This window comes from Cinclus cinclus, chromosome 7, assembly GCF_963662255.1.
Source record: "Cinclus cinclus chromosome 7, bCinCin1.1, whole genome shotgun sequence".
Taxonomy (NCBI): domain Eukaryota; kingdom Metazoa; phylum Chordata; class Aves; order Passeriformes; family Cinclidae; genus Cinclus; species Cinclus cinclus.
The window spans coordinates 24438494-24454944 of NC_085052.1; the positions used below are offsets into that span (position 1 = coordinate 24438494).

Here is a 16451-nt window from a genome sequence, read left to right on the forward strand (position 1 = left end):
TGGAAGTTAGGAGGCTCAAATGGTGAAGTATAATTTTCCTTCTGCACCTTTACATTGGTGCTTCATCTTTGCTAGTGCCCAGGCTTTCAAGTGATGGGGCAGAAATATGAGTATGCAAAAAAGAGAGATCATAGAAAAATTGAAAAAATGCCATTGAAGTTATTTTCTTTAGTGGCTACACGACAGGAATTCAACAGTACCTGTGGAGGCAAGTGAAGAATTAAAAAAAAATGATCAAGATTAGTTTTGCCCAAGTTATTTTATTTAGCAGCAGAACAACCACAAAAGAAAACTAAAAGTGATGCAATAAGCAAAAAAAAAAACCCAGAATGAAGCAGGAAGGTGTGTGAGAAATGAGACTAGCCAATATACTGCAGAGGTGATAAAGAACTGGGGGATAGGATAAAGACAGGATAAAGAACTCCATGACAGACAAGAGAAGGAGATTATAAAAAACTTGAAGGATGGAGGTACTGGGACAAACACTCGCTAGAAATATGGAAATGTGGTGAGGTAAGAGTCAGAGGTGGGTGAGGTGGCAGCAATGCAAGGGAATGGAAAAGAGAAACTACTAACGTGTCTTCAGGGAGGCCAAGAGCAGAGAAGTACCTTGCCCAGGAGCCAGCAGAGGATCAACCTGTTTTATTTAAACTTTGAAGGCAATAAAGCAGAGTTTTTGGAAGGTTTTATGGTCGTGCAGATGGGCTGGAAGAACCCCAGATATCTGCAATGTCAGTTTTACCTGCATGAAGAACAGATGTGAGGGCCAGAGTTTTCTGTTTTGAACCGATTGTTTTTATGAGTGTATTTTAGTTTTAAGTTGGAAATGTCTGTCTGAGATTGCTGCCATGCCATCAGGAATGGTCCTAATTCTTTTCCCAGGTCGTCTGCACTGTGGAGACCAGGGACAAGATGCACACAGCCCAGCTGAGGAACGCGCTCTTGGAGCGCTACCCCACGACCGCCTGGACCGAGCGGTGACGGGCACGGAGCGGTCTCACAAGGATCCTGCAGAGCCCCAGTCCTGAGGCTTTCACAACAAAGGTTACCTTTCAAAGCTGAACAGTTAGCAAATAGTTTCAGGATAATTATTTCCTGCTCAAAATGTAGCAAGTGTCTTCGGTGGGGGTGGGGTGGGGGGAAAGTTAAACTCAAAACTTTAGTTTAGCTAAGGGAAGCTCTTAGTCTCTGCTGGTGTTGGAATTCCTCCGTTCATTATCAGCTGGCTGCCTGGATTTTAGCTACTTTGTAGAATCCAATGGTATTCTGTAAACAGGGAGAAGGCATTGCTCTTTATATCTGAATATAGACCTCTCAATGGTCTTTTGATTTTGATGCCCCTTGTTAAAGTAATGCAGCTCCTTCTGCTGGACTTAGCCACACTGCAAGTACAGAAATCTTCTGTTTCCAAGCCAGAAGCAGTTTTCTGTTTGCTAAATCTGCTTCAGGAGGTGAATACATGTGAATACATGCGGGGTTGAACACACTTCTGTTCTGATCTTTGCTACCACGTGAGGAAAAATTATGCTAAGAGAAGGTGACTTAAACACAAAACAGAAAAACCCTTGGAAGATAAAAGCCAATATAATATTAATTTTTTTCCCAAGGGAAAATGATCCTATTTGCAGTAAAAAATTCCAAGATATTTTGGAGAAATTAAAAAAAAGGTATAGAGTACTATTAGAGCTCACGAACAGAACACAAATGTATTTCTTCCCTCTGCTTTTGGAGGCTCAATATAAAAAGTAGCAACTGGCTTGTGTTTCTATATAAAAAGGGTCTCACTACCCAGGTGAATTTTGCGATTAGCATTCCACTGATTTTCTTAGTTTGTCTAAAAGACTCTATCCATCTCACCTGACAGATTAAGTACACCATTAATAGTGGCATATATTTAAAGACCACATGTTAATAGCCAAAGGCAGTGCTGGGAAAAGAGGAAGCCTAAGTCCTAGGCACATGGCTAATGCAATTAACAAAGAACACATTGACCTAAATACCGTTTTTATCTCTATAGGCAAAGACTAAATAATAATAGAACAGAGTGGGATGGCAAAAAATGTAAGAGAAATTTAGGCCCTCTTCAGAATGTGCGCACAACACAGTTGTGCCTTTTCATTTGGGCAGAATTTAATTTAAGCTCTGGGAAGACCTTACAGCACCTTCCAGTACCTACTGGGGGCCTACAGGAAAAATACATGGGACAATGGACAATGGCTTTAAAAGTGAAAGAGGGCAGATTTATATAAGGTATTAGGAGGAAATGCTTTACTATGAGGGTGGCGAGGCACTGACACAGGTTGCCCAGGAAAGTTATGGATGCCCCATCTCTGGAAGGATTCAAGGCCATTTTGGTTGGGGCTTTGGGCAACCTAGTCTAGTGAACAGAACTCCAGGACAAGGAGATTGGAACTGAATGGTCTTTGAGATCCCTTCCAACCCAAACCATTCTGTGGTTCCATGATCCATCTCTCTCTGTAGTTATACAGGAATGATGGGAAGAGAAGGGCAGCATTGTGGCTGTCTCTGCAGGATTGTTTTTCTGGGAAATAATCCGTTTGCTCCTTCTTGCTGTGGCTCACAAAGGAGCAGGAGTACAGAATCTGACAAAAGGTGGACATAAAATACAAGTTTACAGATTTGGTCTGTTTTTGGAAGGACCATATTGGTTTGCATATGGAACTAAAAATTATTGATGCCCCAAGGGTTAGTTTTGTTCCCTTCTTGCCATCAGAATAATGGATATAGGCCTTGGTCCTGTAAATCACAGCTTTGTCCTGTCAGACACAACTCCTTTCCCCACTCTAAGAAAAGTTTAAGAAATCTGTGTGGAAATAGATGACTGAGTCCGTATTACATACTTGCTACTTCCATTGGAACAAGAAATGAACCACAGCATCAAAGAGCAGATTTGGGGATTAAACCCTGCTATCAAAAATGTCTAATTACCCTCTCATGGTTTTTGGCAAAAGTCTCAGGAAATTTTGAGGATGTCTCAGGTACCTACATGAGAAGGAGCTTTATAACCAAAGCTCTCAGTAGTGGCCAACAGGTTCTGCTGTCTGGGTATTTGGTTTACAATTTTGTATTATCCTGGACTTTATTGTTTTAGAAGCTCAGAGCACTTACAACTTCTTTCCTAGTCAGTGGGAACTGCATTTAGCAAGTCTTCACAAACCTGGGGCAAGAAGGTGTAGCAGATAGAGCAACCAAAAATCAGCACACTTGAAATCACTGTATGATTTTGAAAATGTGTTTGGGGAGTGGGGAAGGAAGGTGATGTCCAGAAGGTTTTTAAAATGTCAACATTGTATTTGCAGTTTTGTTTTATTTTTATTGTTTTAAGTATAACCATACTTTAAAGTGTTAATGACTTTTCAGTAACAAACACTTTATATGTGGATATAATAATACAAGAGGTGTTTTTCATTCTATATTGCCTTTATTGAAGTCTCATTGGCTTAAAAGACAAAATGAAGATCTTCCAAGGGGGAAAAAAAACCCCTCAAAATGAGACCTTTAAATGAATGTATGCTTGGAAAGAATAATGAAATACCTGTGCAGCTAACCTTTTCCTTTTTGAATTATGAAATATAATAAGATCTCTGGTATTTCAAAGATCTAATAATGTGGTTTTGAATGTTTTATTTAAATAACTATTTTTATACAGAGTGTTCTTATGTACCTTGAAAAATAAATTGAAAGATTATGTAAAAATTTCACTAATGGTTAAATCAGCAAAATGTAAATCTAAGCATTGTATTTATTTTAAAAATAATTAAAATTCTGCTAGGCCACCTCAGCAATGAAAGAGTTGTCATTCTCTTGTGTGATACTGATAGCAGTCTCACTTTAAAAAATCAGAGCTAATATTTTTCTTTTATCTGTCATCAACATGGGCTCGAAATCCACATCATTCATGCGAGGGGGAGCTCTGAGCTGCCAGGGAGGAGAGTGCATTGGGCAGGATGGCTCTGGCCATGTGCAGTGGCAGGGGAGGCTCCTGGGCTGCTCCCCAGCACGGTGGGAGTCCAGCAGGGACCCTCCTCACTGGCACAGAACAAGGGGCTGTGCCTGGCTGTGTCCCTGGGCAGCGGGTAAGGTGTGGGTGCAGAGTGCCCTGGGCTGGGCTCAGGTGGGTGAGCAAGGTCCCCGAGATCACCTGAGTCAGCTCTCAGGGACTGAGAGTCAGGGAATCCCTCAGTCAGGGATTCTCATTGCAACCATCACGAACTTTGGGGAACCAGTCCTCCGGTTCCAGGGTGCAGCAAACCGCTGGTTAAAATGCACTAAGTTGTCTCCAGAGGCACAAGATGCCTTGACCCAGGTAGTTCCACTGAAGCTAAGCCACTTTGGGAGCTGTCCTAGGCACACACTGCTTGTCAGGGCACAGCAGAACTTCTTCCCAGGACTGATGCAAACAAGGTGCATCTTAAATTGAAACAAAATCTCTTCCCACACCAATTCCTTATTTTTTTCAGCCAGGTCCTGTTAACTGGGGATTAACATTCTAAATCTCTGCCAGCACGTTTTTGCTTCATCAGGAGCAATTCATCTTCCCATGCAGGTGGCATGTTCTCACAGGCAGCACCTTGCCTTCTGGCCTCCTGCTTTTGGGAGATCTACAACCTCCCCATCCCACAACGCAGTAAGTGCATTTGACAAGTTATTGCTAAACTTTTGCTAGATCCAAACATAAGCATGTTGTTTACTGTATGGAAAAGTAAACTGCAACACTCTGGGGTTGGGCTGTAATTCTTGCCAGTCGTTTATTGGATGCCCTTGGTTCTCCCGTCACTTTCTCTGTGGTTTGTTTAACTGTAAGCAGTCTGCCATGTATACAGTGTTTAAGCTAATAGAGTTCTCTTCTATTGCAAATCTTGCTTTCATGTGATCCCAAACTTTTACTACATCTCAAAGGAGGGGGAATCCTTCAGTATATAGTGCCCTCCTGAGCTGACTAATTTCCCATTGTTCAAAACCACCTTTTGATGTGTTTTTTTTTAAGCAGCAGCAAAAGCTGGTGGCAGTATTTTGAAAATATTCTAATAAAATATGTATGTTTTGAGGTATGTCCAATGATCAACATCCCATACAGCCTGAAGAAATGAGGAGTCCCTAAGGACACAGCTAGATCAGTACATCTGAGTGCATCCACACAGAGGATACGAGGGGCTTGTTCTGTGCTGTTGATGCCTGAAAGCTCTTCTAAATGCAGGCACTCTGATTTACTTCTGATTTACTTGCCTGGTGTGTTGGTGTTTTGGTTTTACAAACTACCACATAGGCAGATTGCAACTATGAAAATCCCTATCCTTCACACTCTTGAAATTTTGGAGAAGGATGTGATTTTCCTTTTGGTAAGAGGCCTAGAGTGTCTTTAGAAGGACATTTTAAATTGTGTAATTGCTAAACTTAGTACACTGGTCACCCTGTGTATTCCCACAAGAGGCACCTGAGTGGTTTTCCTTTGTGAAAATGGTCTCAAAGAACACTGATAAATGATGCAATTATGTTCCTAACACCTCTGTTTCCTCCTCTCCCCTCCTTCTTCCCTTTGTCCGTGTGCTGTAGGTATGTTTGGAGTTGCAGGGGCCGAGTAAGGTCTATACAGTATGTGGATTGTTACTTACTTTATTATTGCTCTTCTGCCATATTATTTGCCATGATATAACTGCTATTCTGAGCAGCAGGTGTAAAGGAAATACTGAGGGATTTTGTTTCTTTTGCTTTCAACAAGCTATGGTAATTTCTTGAGCTGTTCATATAGCTCTTGCATACAGAGACTGTACCAGAATGCCCACAAACATCAGGCTGTGGCACCTCAAGGGTCTTGCCTATAGTGGTTAAATTCACTGCAGACTCCATGGCAGTGACCAAGGAGGCCATTCCCCCCACTTCACCAGGGCTCTGTTACACTGCAGGGGACCAACTGCCCAGCCCCAGAGCAAATTAAATGTCCTTAATTAACAAACACTTGGGTATTTCCAAAGTCTGGCTCAGTCACCTCCTGTTCTGTTTAGAAAAATCTAGGTCAGCATGAAAAAGAGGTAAAGCAAGACAACATATTGAGATCCTGAGGAAAGTTTTTCATCACTCCCTCACAAAAATGTGCTACAGCCCTGAGGGCTTCAGAAGTAGTTCTTGAAAATGGGTGGGAGACCTCTTACTGCTTCTGTTCACGCTCAGCGGTGTTTCTGAGCTGACGCTGCACGTCCTGATCTACACATCCAGATGTCCCCAACAGAGCTTGATTTGAGCAGTGATTTGCCAAGCATGCTGATTTGGGTAACTTGCCTTTAAGGAGTAAATTACACTCATTTCTATATATTATGATTTAAGGGTGAAAATGGATCTGGGTTGTTTCTTTGTTTCCGTCCGCAACAAAGCTACCAAGCGGCCACAGCATAAAAGCACTGTTTTAAGTGATGTGATTGTGACTTGTATAAAATTATTTCTTTTTATCACCAATGCAAGTCAAATAAATAATGAATGGAGGTGGTTTTAATATGCCTAGAAAAAACAGGCATGGTTATTTTGAATTTTCTTGGCATCTACTTTACATTGTTAATATAATGCATACCCAGTGGTGCACTTGGCTTTCATAGCAAGGCTTGGGTTTTTTTTCTTCTTTCCAATTTGAAATAGATGTCTAAAGAGCATTTATTCTTCAGTGTTGTCACCAGCCTTAGTTGGCAGAAATATCCATCCTGAACCTTTATTAATGTCATCTTAGCTTTCTTGGCTATTTATCTTCCTACTTAGTGGTCTTTTTCAAAAGTAAAAGCTCTTCTGTATGTTTCATTGGGGATTCCTTTCAATGGGAAATAATATTTTGAAATATTTTGTTACAGTGAATTACCTAATTCCCAAGTATTTTCCTTTGGCTAGCAGGGCGGGCGGGGTGTTGATGGGGATGGTTTGACACCCAGCCCAGCCTTTGGGAACACAGGGTGCACTTCTGTTGCTCTGCCTTCTGTTGTGGAAAGGGCATTTTGATTGCAGTGGAAAGAGTTGCTATAAGTGATTAAGAATAATAATTTATTGTTGCCATTGGACTAGCCTGGAGAAATGCTTATGCCTGGTGCAACCAGCAGCATTTCCAGAGAGTGTGTTGAAGGCAGAAACGTGTGTCTTTGTGAGCTGAGTGAGGCACTGACCTGGATTTGTACTCCTCCTGGCTTTTAAAAATAATTTTGTAACATATTAAGTGTATATTTACTTCACTGTGATGTTAAGGGCACTATAAACACTTATTCGGAAATGGTATCTCAGTATTATTTTCAGTCTTGTCATTCTGTGGGTTTGTTCCTTTTCCTCAAGGCCAGTCAGCATTGCTTAGCCCATGCTCCTCAGGTTTGCAAACAGGCATCTGACAGCAAACACTGGTTGGCTTTTGTTTGGATTTTCGTGGGGGTTTTGTGGTTTATTTTTTTTTTTTTAAACAAGTGTTAAAACTGAACTCCTGTGAAGCAAAGGTTGGGGAGAGAAAGTGTCTGAAGGTAGATGAATACCTGGGAGCTGCATTTCTGAAATCTTAGAGAAGCCCAGCTACCTCCATGGAGAAAGCTGATGAAATCTGTCATGCCAAACAAAAATTCCATAGACGCTTCAAAAAATGGTGATGCCAGTGCCTGGCTAAAACTTGCTCTAACTTGGCCATTTTTTAAAACTAAAGCAGGATGTATTTTTTACTATTCCTATAGCTTTCTACTGCAGCTTGCTTGGGCTGCACTGAGGAACCTCTGCCATTTCCTGCCTAAAACGAAGCCTGTCTAATTACAGGGAGTGTAACAGGATGTGGTTAACTTCTCAGAGCTGTGATTTACCTGTAGCTGCTCCAAAGCCCAGTGAAAGGGATGAGTGTGAGCCTAATGAGTGCACAGCACAGTATCAGTGATGGGACTTTGGAAAGCTGATCCTGCATGTTCCAAGTGTGAACACTCATAACCGGGATGAAGAAGGGGTATATGCATTTTGTATGGGCATTTTATTTCTAGGATGCATTAAAAACAATTCTTCACTTTCAAAAAAAAAAAAATCTTTATTCCAGGGTCACAGACTAAGACAAAAGGTTATACAGTAAAATGTAGCTCAGGCTCTTGACATTGCTGTTGGATTTCTAGCCACTAAATGAGTTTCTGCTTCTCTATAAAACATTTAACAGTTTGCCATTAAACAACAACAAAACCCAACCAAAGCACCATATCAAATCCTTTGGCTCTCCATGCTTTTATTACCCTCTGAAAGCAAAAACTTTATGTACATATGCTTGAATGAGGCTTCCCCCATCCAAGTGTTGCAGTCTGTAGGTACTGCACAAGGCACCAAGTTACCCATTACAGCCTTGTGGAGCTATCAGAGGTTAGAGAAAGAACAACCTTTTCCTACCCTTTCTTCCAGAACAGTATCATGGCAAGTGGCATGGTAAAACTTCTCCCCACACCAGTGAGTACGTTAAATAGTTATTCGTTTTAGAAGTGCTAAAACTACACTAAAGGCTAAAGTCTTGTTCAAATATTCAAAAGTAAAAGACAACCTGATGGAAGACCCACTACACATACACAAAATACTCTTGAGGGGTGCTTACAATAGTCTCTCAACCTTAGGTTTCAGAATTCCTGGGAAACAGTGGTGTATGTTTATTTACTACATGTAATTTCATTCCCAAATATCAACTTTTCAGATAGATTTTTGAAAGAGATTTTTTTTCCTTTGGATAATAAATACCCAAAAAAGCTGCCCTCAAAACTACTTTATACTGTAGTAACTCATAACTTAAACTCTTCATTAAAAAGATGAGGTCATGCTGCATGAATTTTAAGGCACTTGTATTAAACCAAGTTAAAGTGCTTTATGTATCCAAGCTCACTGCAGCTCAGCCTGAGCTGAGAACTGGTCTTTTCAGTGTGCCTGCTACAGTATAGTGGTCTATCCTTTGTGGAAAAAAATAAGCAGACAAAACAAGGTATAAAGAGAAGGCTTTAACAAGAACAATGTCAGCCCCATAGAGAAAACACAGGTAAATTTAAATCCTATGACAAAACAGGTGCAAGCTGCCTTCTGGCTCTCAATAACCCTCCCTGCTGGAGAAGAACAATTCTTCTCATGAAAAAGTAATTTATCAACCAATGCTACCAGCTGTCAGTAACACAGTATACATGTCAATCTGCAGAGGATCAACTTTTGGCTTCTTGCATAATAAATAGTATTAAATTTGGCAGTGCCAAGACTGAAGGGCTGGTTTTCTACTGAACTTCCACAGAGCCTTGTAAACTTTAACTGTGCTGCTTAGTAAGAGGAGCTGCTTGGGTAGAAGGGCACTGCACCATGCAGCAGGAATGTAATTTAGCTAATTACAGCACCTAGACATGTATGTGGGGGTCGTTGCAGAAAAATGAGATTAAGTATGTGAGAAGTGACTTCTTTCATTGTCTTCTAGTACTGCTTCTTGGCTGCAGGCTTGTAAGACACCAGGAGACCAAAGGAAGCATATCCAAATAAAAGGGTCTGAACAAACCATTGGAACTGAACTGCCGGGTCAGTGATTCCTTTAGCTCTGTAACATTAACAAAAACACAAAATGTGTCAAAAAATTTGCTGTACTGGTACTTATAAAGTAAGGTTAGTTATCTGTACCCATCCTTGAGATGCAGACTGCATTAGAATATTTCAGCTCAGCACATTGATTTCCATCTACCAAGATGTTTCATGTGCTAACAAACATACCAGTTCTTGTGGTTTTAGGACTTTAAGCTATTTATTGAACTAAAGTTCTTTTGGACAATCTATGCATGCAATTTCCTCAATAATACATGCATTTCAATCTCTGTCTGTCCTATTTGAAATTACTTGTCCCAGAAGCTTGTGTGCAAAGAACCAAGAAACTAGAGTAGCTTAATAGTGACCTTAATACACAAGTCTGAATATAATTTCCTGTTGACTGTGTTAGTCAAGGGATACTTCATGCTGACAGGGCAGAGATGTGACAATAACTGTGTGATGAAGGATGGAGAAACCTGGTACCTGAACTTGTGTCTAGACAAAGACAGGTAACAGGGCTGAAGTACTTCACTTAATTCACTAAAGACCTTCCAATTAGTTACTTTTAATGTAACATATGTAACTTTTTCTGTATGTTACAGAACATGTCATTTTCCCCTACATTGTTCTTGAGAAGTACTCCTACTGAAAGGAACAAGTAAAAATGCAAGAGGAAACCCAAGGGATTTCACATTTCCAGTAAACAATTCTGTCAGGCATAGCTGTGCTTTTTTTATTTATAATGCCAGATGCAGTATTTTCAAATTAGTGCAGAACAAGGTTTTAAGAAATTTACCTGTTCCTACAAAGCAAGCTTAATGAATAGACCATATGCAGCAGTACAGGCCAAGAGCCAATAACAACACTACTGCTGATTAACACATTTGTGCCCGAGTCCTCACAGTTTTTCCTTGTGCCTCCTTTGTGATGTTGCCAAGTAGACATAACTTTTACATAAGTGAAAATAAATGGTGTTTGGTGCTCACAGAAGCACAACTGTTAGGTAATATAAACAGATGATGAAGAGCAGGCCATCTCTGCACTTTTTTTTGAGGGTTTTAACACTACTCTGTAAAACTTCATTGGTAAAATTAATTACAATACACTCATTTGGTATGTTCACTAGTAGTCAAGTTTCCTCATACTTAAAAAGAACCACCTTGGGCCCAGATACTCATTTATTTGCACAATCAGACTTCAAGTAAGTTTCAACCTTAAAGCTATATAACTTAAAATGAAAGCCTCATAAACACAAAATTTTTAGTAACTCTCATACTGAAAGCAGAAATTATTCATCCATATTCCACTGCCTTAAAAAAAACCCTTATGCAGCGTTCCATGAAACAAAATCCTGTTGCTTCCAAGAGCTGTTACCTGAGAAGCCTGGGACAGACAGCAGTGAATGAAGTGGAAACCCATCATCTGTATCATGGCAAACAGACTGGCCACCTACTCTGCAGAGCATGAGAACCTAATGAGTATCTACATTTTTCTGAATTATTGCAACCATGAGACAAATGAACAAAAGGATGAAGTGTTTGGACAGTGCTCCTTTCCAGGTAAATTGTTATCCTAACATAAGACTTAGATGGCCTTGCTTGTACAGTCTTAACAGTTCCAGTATTTTATCCCACTGACCTGCACATGCAAGGAGATCTGAAAGCATTCCCAGATGAAAGTGTCCAATTGTATTCTCACAATACAGACCCAATTGTTTAAGTGTGTAATTAGCAGTATCGCAATCCTGATGAGGTAAGATCTGATAAAATTGTAACACATGAAGTTATCAGACCATTTCTACACTATCTGTGGCTCCCTCTGCCTCCTGAGGGGCAGTGTTATCCAGTGAACAGGGAGTTTAGAGGCTGCCAGACAAGCTCTGGCAAACCTTGCTGCTGCCAGTTCTGCAAGTTGCCATTCCTTGGTTTTGCTGCCCTGCACAACTGAAACCACTGGGAGAATTGGCAGCTCTGACTGTGGAGGACAGCAAACCATCACTGCAGCAAGAATTTTACCAGCACCCTCTGAATTCACTGCTGTTGAGAGCCACCACAATCAGTATGTAGATTATGTTACTTGATTCAGAAATCCTTTGCAGAGAACCTATGTTGGAGTGAGAGGAGGGAACAACTTACTGGCATAACTTAATACCGTAGAGGGCTTCCACTATGTGAATCAGCCAGGATATCCAGAACCTGATGGACAAAAAACATGGTTTATTTTGTTGAAAACTAGGGAAAAGACTGTTGCATCCAAGATGCACTATGCAGAGAATATAAACCTGGAAGCACTTAGGCAACAACTTATTTTAACCTAGAAAGGAAGGGGTGTTCTTCATCTTGAAAAAACCCCTGAGTGTACACTTAAAAGAAACTGAAGCCCATGTGAAAAATCAGAGCAACTGTAACTTGTGCTATAAGCCTTGACCTGCTATTTAGAGCATCCACTAGGCTTCCAAAACTTTCAGCACTTAGATTAAGCCAAAAAGCCAAATGCTTAGTGAAAGCAGTACAAGTTAATCTTAGTTAAGCATGCAAAATCTATCCTTTTACATACCTGAGTATTTTTAGTGGTTCTAAGGAGCTACCTAAGTTTTTACAGATTTAGTTCTGCAAAAACAACTGTGTGTATAGATTCATAATATATAATGTGACTTGATAAGCCACACTGGGCTACAAATTTTTACATAGAAGCTTTTGTAGGAAAAAAAAGTTAGACAAGATATTCAGTTAGGATCAATTCAATATCTTGCTAAAGCAAAAGATGCTCTGAGAAAAGATGGAGGTTCTACAAGATTCATGGTAAAATAAACAAGAAAGCCCTACTGATTTCTGCTCTTTTGTTAATTAAAGTAGCAAAAACTAAATTTTGTAACCCAGCAAAATTTGGCACTATGCAGTTTTTTCTGTAGGCAATTTCTCATGTAGATCAGGATAAGTGAGTGCCAGGATAGAAAATGTTCTTTAATTGAAGCTGGATCAAAAATATTCCTAAAGAAAGAACTGGACTGCTCAAGTAACAACTAGAGAAAAGAAAGATTTTCTGTAGATGGTACAAGTATAACTTTGGACTAATAACTGTCATCAAAAGTAGTATCTTAACATTTTTCCATTTCTTGTTAAACCATCAGTGATGACAAATTCAAAGTTGAATTTTTAAACTATCAAACTGGTCTTAGCCTGTCTAGTCCTCTACATACTTATTACCCCACACCCTTAATTATAATGAGCTTGAAAGGAGAGCTCTTTAAATCTAATTAACAACTGGGTTACAGAGAAGCTTGTTAACACAGACTAAGTACAAGAGTCAGAAAGAGGCAAAATAATTACACAGTCAAGTATAACTTACATGTAGCATACCCACTTGTGGTGGTGTTCCACTAAATAATTAAGGAAGGTACCAAATAATCCCAAGTAACTATAAGGTATAGTTGAAGGCCAAAGTGTTATCCACTAAAACAAAAACAGAAAAGAAAATTAGTTATCTTACTCCAAGGTAGAAGTACTATCAATTTAACCTTCAAAATCATGAAGCCCCATGAGTTTAGGGCTCATTTATTCATCGTACTTAAATCTTTCATTCCATTAACCTTGTCCAAGGACCATATTCTTCCAGTCGCCCTTGAAAGACTCCACATAGGAAATTTCTATTCCTTGACATACCAGATGCCAAGAGGATAAGTTTAAGGTCGCTGTCTGGGTACCAAGAGTGCATCTGCACGCTAAGTGGCATTGAAGTTATAAGCTCATTACCTATTAGACATGGAAGCTGCAAAACCTACATTGTCTTTGTCCTGAAGAAGTTCATTTGAGGCAAGTGACCTGAAGAAGCCAAACAATGAGCATACTGTTCAGGAGGAATAACTATGTATCTAAAACTAGGGGAGCAGTTGTTTTGTCCCCTAAAAAAAAAAGGAAAACATCAGATATTTCTTTTCAACAGGGCACAGAAGATAACTGAGCACAAATCCCAAGACCAGAGATGCAGAAATTCTTTCCTGTCACAGAGCTGTCTGCAGTGTTTACCACTGGGCACCCTGATTCTCACAAGCCAGAGTGGAGAAGCAGGTAGCAGTGATGAGCTGTGCACTTCAGAGTCCACTGGGGACACAGGGTGAGTGCTGGGCCAGGACAAAGTTCACACTGCCTTATCTTGCTTCTGGTATCAACACTGCACTTTCTCGCTGTATGTAAACGTAGCAATGCCAAAGATGTGGAGAGGTGATGGGTTTAAACAGGGAATGTGCTTAAGGCTCATTCTGTTTCTTTAAACAGCCCAAAAACTGTTTTGTGAGTGGCTCGACATGCCTTGACCATCATTTTTACAGTGGTGGTTCTTAAGTTTATAAAATCTATGCAAACAGAAGGGAAATCACAACATGTCAAAGACAAGGGAAGACTTTCATCAAAACAGTCTTTAATATCCTGGCTCCAGTAATCCAACCTAATTTAGCTGACGTCTGTTTTCAGAAATTAAGACAACGCAGTGACTGAACTAGTGTGTTTTCCAGCACCACCAGTTCGTACAGCCTGAGCCTAAAGCCCTCACCTGTAAATGCACCTTTATGGACCGATATGCCCCACAGCAGCCCCGGAGCGAGCCGTGCTGATACTCAGCGCTTCAACTCCAGTTCTGGGAACGCTGCAGCCCCTTCCCAGGGCACCTCTATGGGTGCCGCATCCCGGGATGCTCTGGCCTGGCCCGGGACGCTCCTCCAGCGCCACGGCCTCGCTTCCCCTCGCAGCCACCTGCTTTCTCCCTCACTCCGGCTCTGTCCAGCCTCCTCCCTGCCTGCCCAAAGCAGCACCTCTAGCCTCCTTTTTCTCCCCGTTTACTTTAGGGAGCGGCGTTTCCGCGGAAACGGGGACAGCGCAGGGAACCTGCTTCCACGCAGACTTCTGAACGACCTCCCTGACTCCCTCCCTCTCTCCCCGCGCCGCTCCTTACGCCGAGGAGGACCATGCCGAAGATGATGGCGACCATCCAGATGAGCCGGGAGCGCTGGAAGTGACAGCTGCCATCGCGGCCTCGCTCCGCCGCCGCTGCCATCCCGCCGGGCCGCGCTCTGAGGGCGCGCCGCGCCGCCGCTAAGGCCGGGCTCGGGGGGGCGGGGCCGGGCTGGGGGGGCGGGACCGGCTGGGGGCGGGGCCGAGCTCAGCGGGGCGGAGCTGGGCGGTGCCACCGAGCCGGGCGGGTGGGGGGAGGCGGCCTCTCCCCCCCACCCGGGCGGGCACTGGGCGGGGCTGGCAGGAGCCCCGGTGGTAGCGAGGGCCGGCTCCTGCGCCTGGCCTCTGCAAGCCCAGGGCGGGGGAAGAGTGCCTGGGAAGTGGCCCAGCGGAGAAAGGCTGGGGATGCTGGTCGACACTGGCTGAACATGAGCCAGCTTGACCAGTGGCCAATGGCATCCTGGGCTGGATCAGCAATAGTGTGGCCAGCAGGACCAGGCAAGGGATCATCCCCTGTGCTTGGCACTGGTGAGGCCACAGCTCGAGTGCTGTGTCCAGTTCGGGGCCCCTCAGTTCAGGAAGGATGTTGAGATGCTGGAATGTGTCCAGAGGAGGACAGCAAGGCCGGTGAGGGGTTTAGACTAACACAAGCACTGTGAGGAGCAGCTGAGGGAGCTGGGGTTGTTTAGCCTGGAGACCAGGAGATTCAGGGGAAACCTTTATCAGTCTCCACACTGAACCTGGAAGGAGGTTGCAGCCAGCTGGGAATTGGTCTCTTTTCCCAGGCAACCAAAGACAGGACAAAAGGACGTAGTCCACAACCACACTAGGGGAAGTTTGGGAGGATGAGACATTGAAACGGGCTGCCCAGGGACGTGGTGGTGTCGCCGTCCCTGGAGGTGCTTGAGAAAAGATTCAGTGTGGCACTCGGTGCCACGGTGTAGTTGACAAGGTGATGTTCGGTCATAGATTGGACCCGATGGTCTCAGAGGTCTTTTCCACCTAATCGACTCTGCGATTCTGTACCGAACGCAGCGTGGAACAGCACAGAAGCTGGAGTGAGCTTTTCAGTTACTTTACCTGGTTACTTTACCGCAGCGGTCTCCTTAGGGGTGGATAAAATGCAGGGAATGGGGCTGAAATGGCAGCGGATGTGGCTGAGGCGCACCCCCGGCTCGGGGCATCCCCGCGCCCGGCCCGTGCCGCCGGTACCGCAGCGCCCTCTCGTGGCACCGAGCGGCAGAGGCGGCTCCCGGCCGTGTCCCCGGTGCCTCCCGGGCTGTCCCTGCCGCGGCACACCCGGGTCACGGACCGCAGGGGCGCTCGCTGCTGGGGTAAAATGAACAGCTATTGTCCTTCCTACCACTGAGCAGCTCAGTCGTTATCTACAACACTACGGAGTACCTTCCCTTTTGAAAACTAGCCATTCCAAGCGTATTAAGTCCAGCATTTTCTATTCTGTGCCCTTCGGGGAATGTGATGAGTCACCAGGGCCTTGGGACAGATGCTCGGGGTAGAAATGCTGGGGGGTGGGTTGGGCAGGTTTATGCTTTCCTTACAGCTTTGCTACCTGTTTGCTTGGTATGACTGACACCGTAAATGCGACGTAAAATATGAACTGTGCTCTTCTTTCTCCTTGCCTGAAGGCTAAACACATTGCTCTGTTAATTATGCGTTAATGACACGCCAGTGCTCTTTTTTCTTTTCCATTTTATTTTTTCTCGTCTTTTTCTGGGGTGTTCTTTGGAGATTACAGAAGAGTTTGGTAAAAAATTTCCCGCTGTGGTAAAATTGATGTTGGTAATCCAATCTATGAAACCCAGTGAGGTTGGCTATGTGGAATTACACCTTATTAATATATTTCTCTGTGTTGCTTTGCTGATGCAGGAGAGAAGAGTGTGTGGCCCCACTTACGTCTTAATATCTGGGAGAAATTTCTAAAATTAAACTTTTTGTGGTATT

General features: G+C 42.8%; 2 protein-coding genes across 2 annotated transcripts in view; one reads left to right on the top strand and one right to left on the bottom strand.

The window, feature by feature from the left end:
- The window catches only part of LOC134046353 (L-threonine ammonia-lyase-like), a 30386-nt gene extending 29405 nt beyond the window's left edge, over positions 1-981 (top strand). Inside the window, exon 12 of the mRNA XM_062496732.1 lies at positions 883-981. Within this exon, the coding sequence (XP_062352716.1) occupies positions 883-981 (99 nt within the window). The remainder of the gene's footprint in view (positions 1-882) is intronic.
- An 8457-nt stretch (positions 982-9438) lies between these two features.
- On the bottom strand, positions 9439-14592 carry TMEM254 (transmembrane protein 254). The gene is made up of 4 exons (XM_062496045.1): positions 14491-14592; positions 12892-12995; positions 11679-11738; positions 9439-9559 (listed from the first exon to the last, which is right to left on the bottom strand). Exons 1-4 carry the CDS (start codon positions 14590-14592, stop codon positions 9439-9441), a joined length of 387 nt encoding a protein of 128 aa, XP_062352029.1.
- Between the last annotated feature and the right edge of the window lie 1859 nt (positions 14593-16451).

What these genes read in the sequence shown, in the direction of transcription:
- TMEM254 (XM_062496045.1), bottom strand. Translation starts at nt 14,592, where the DNA reads ATGGCAGCGGCGGCGGAGCGAGGCCGCGATGGCAGCTGTCACTTCCAG. An exon ending in TCGGCATGGTCCTCCTCGGC is followed by an intron (nt 12,996 to 14,490) that starts GTAAGGAGCGGC and finishes TTTTTGTTTTAG; the next exon opens with TGGATAACACTTTGGCCTTC. An exon ending in TACGGTATTAAGTTATGCCA is followed by an intron (nt 9,560 to 11,678) that starts GTAAGTTGTTCC and finishes TTAATGTTACAG; the next exon opens with AGCTAAAGGAATCACTGACC.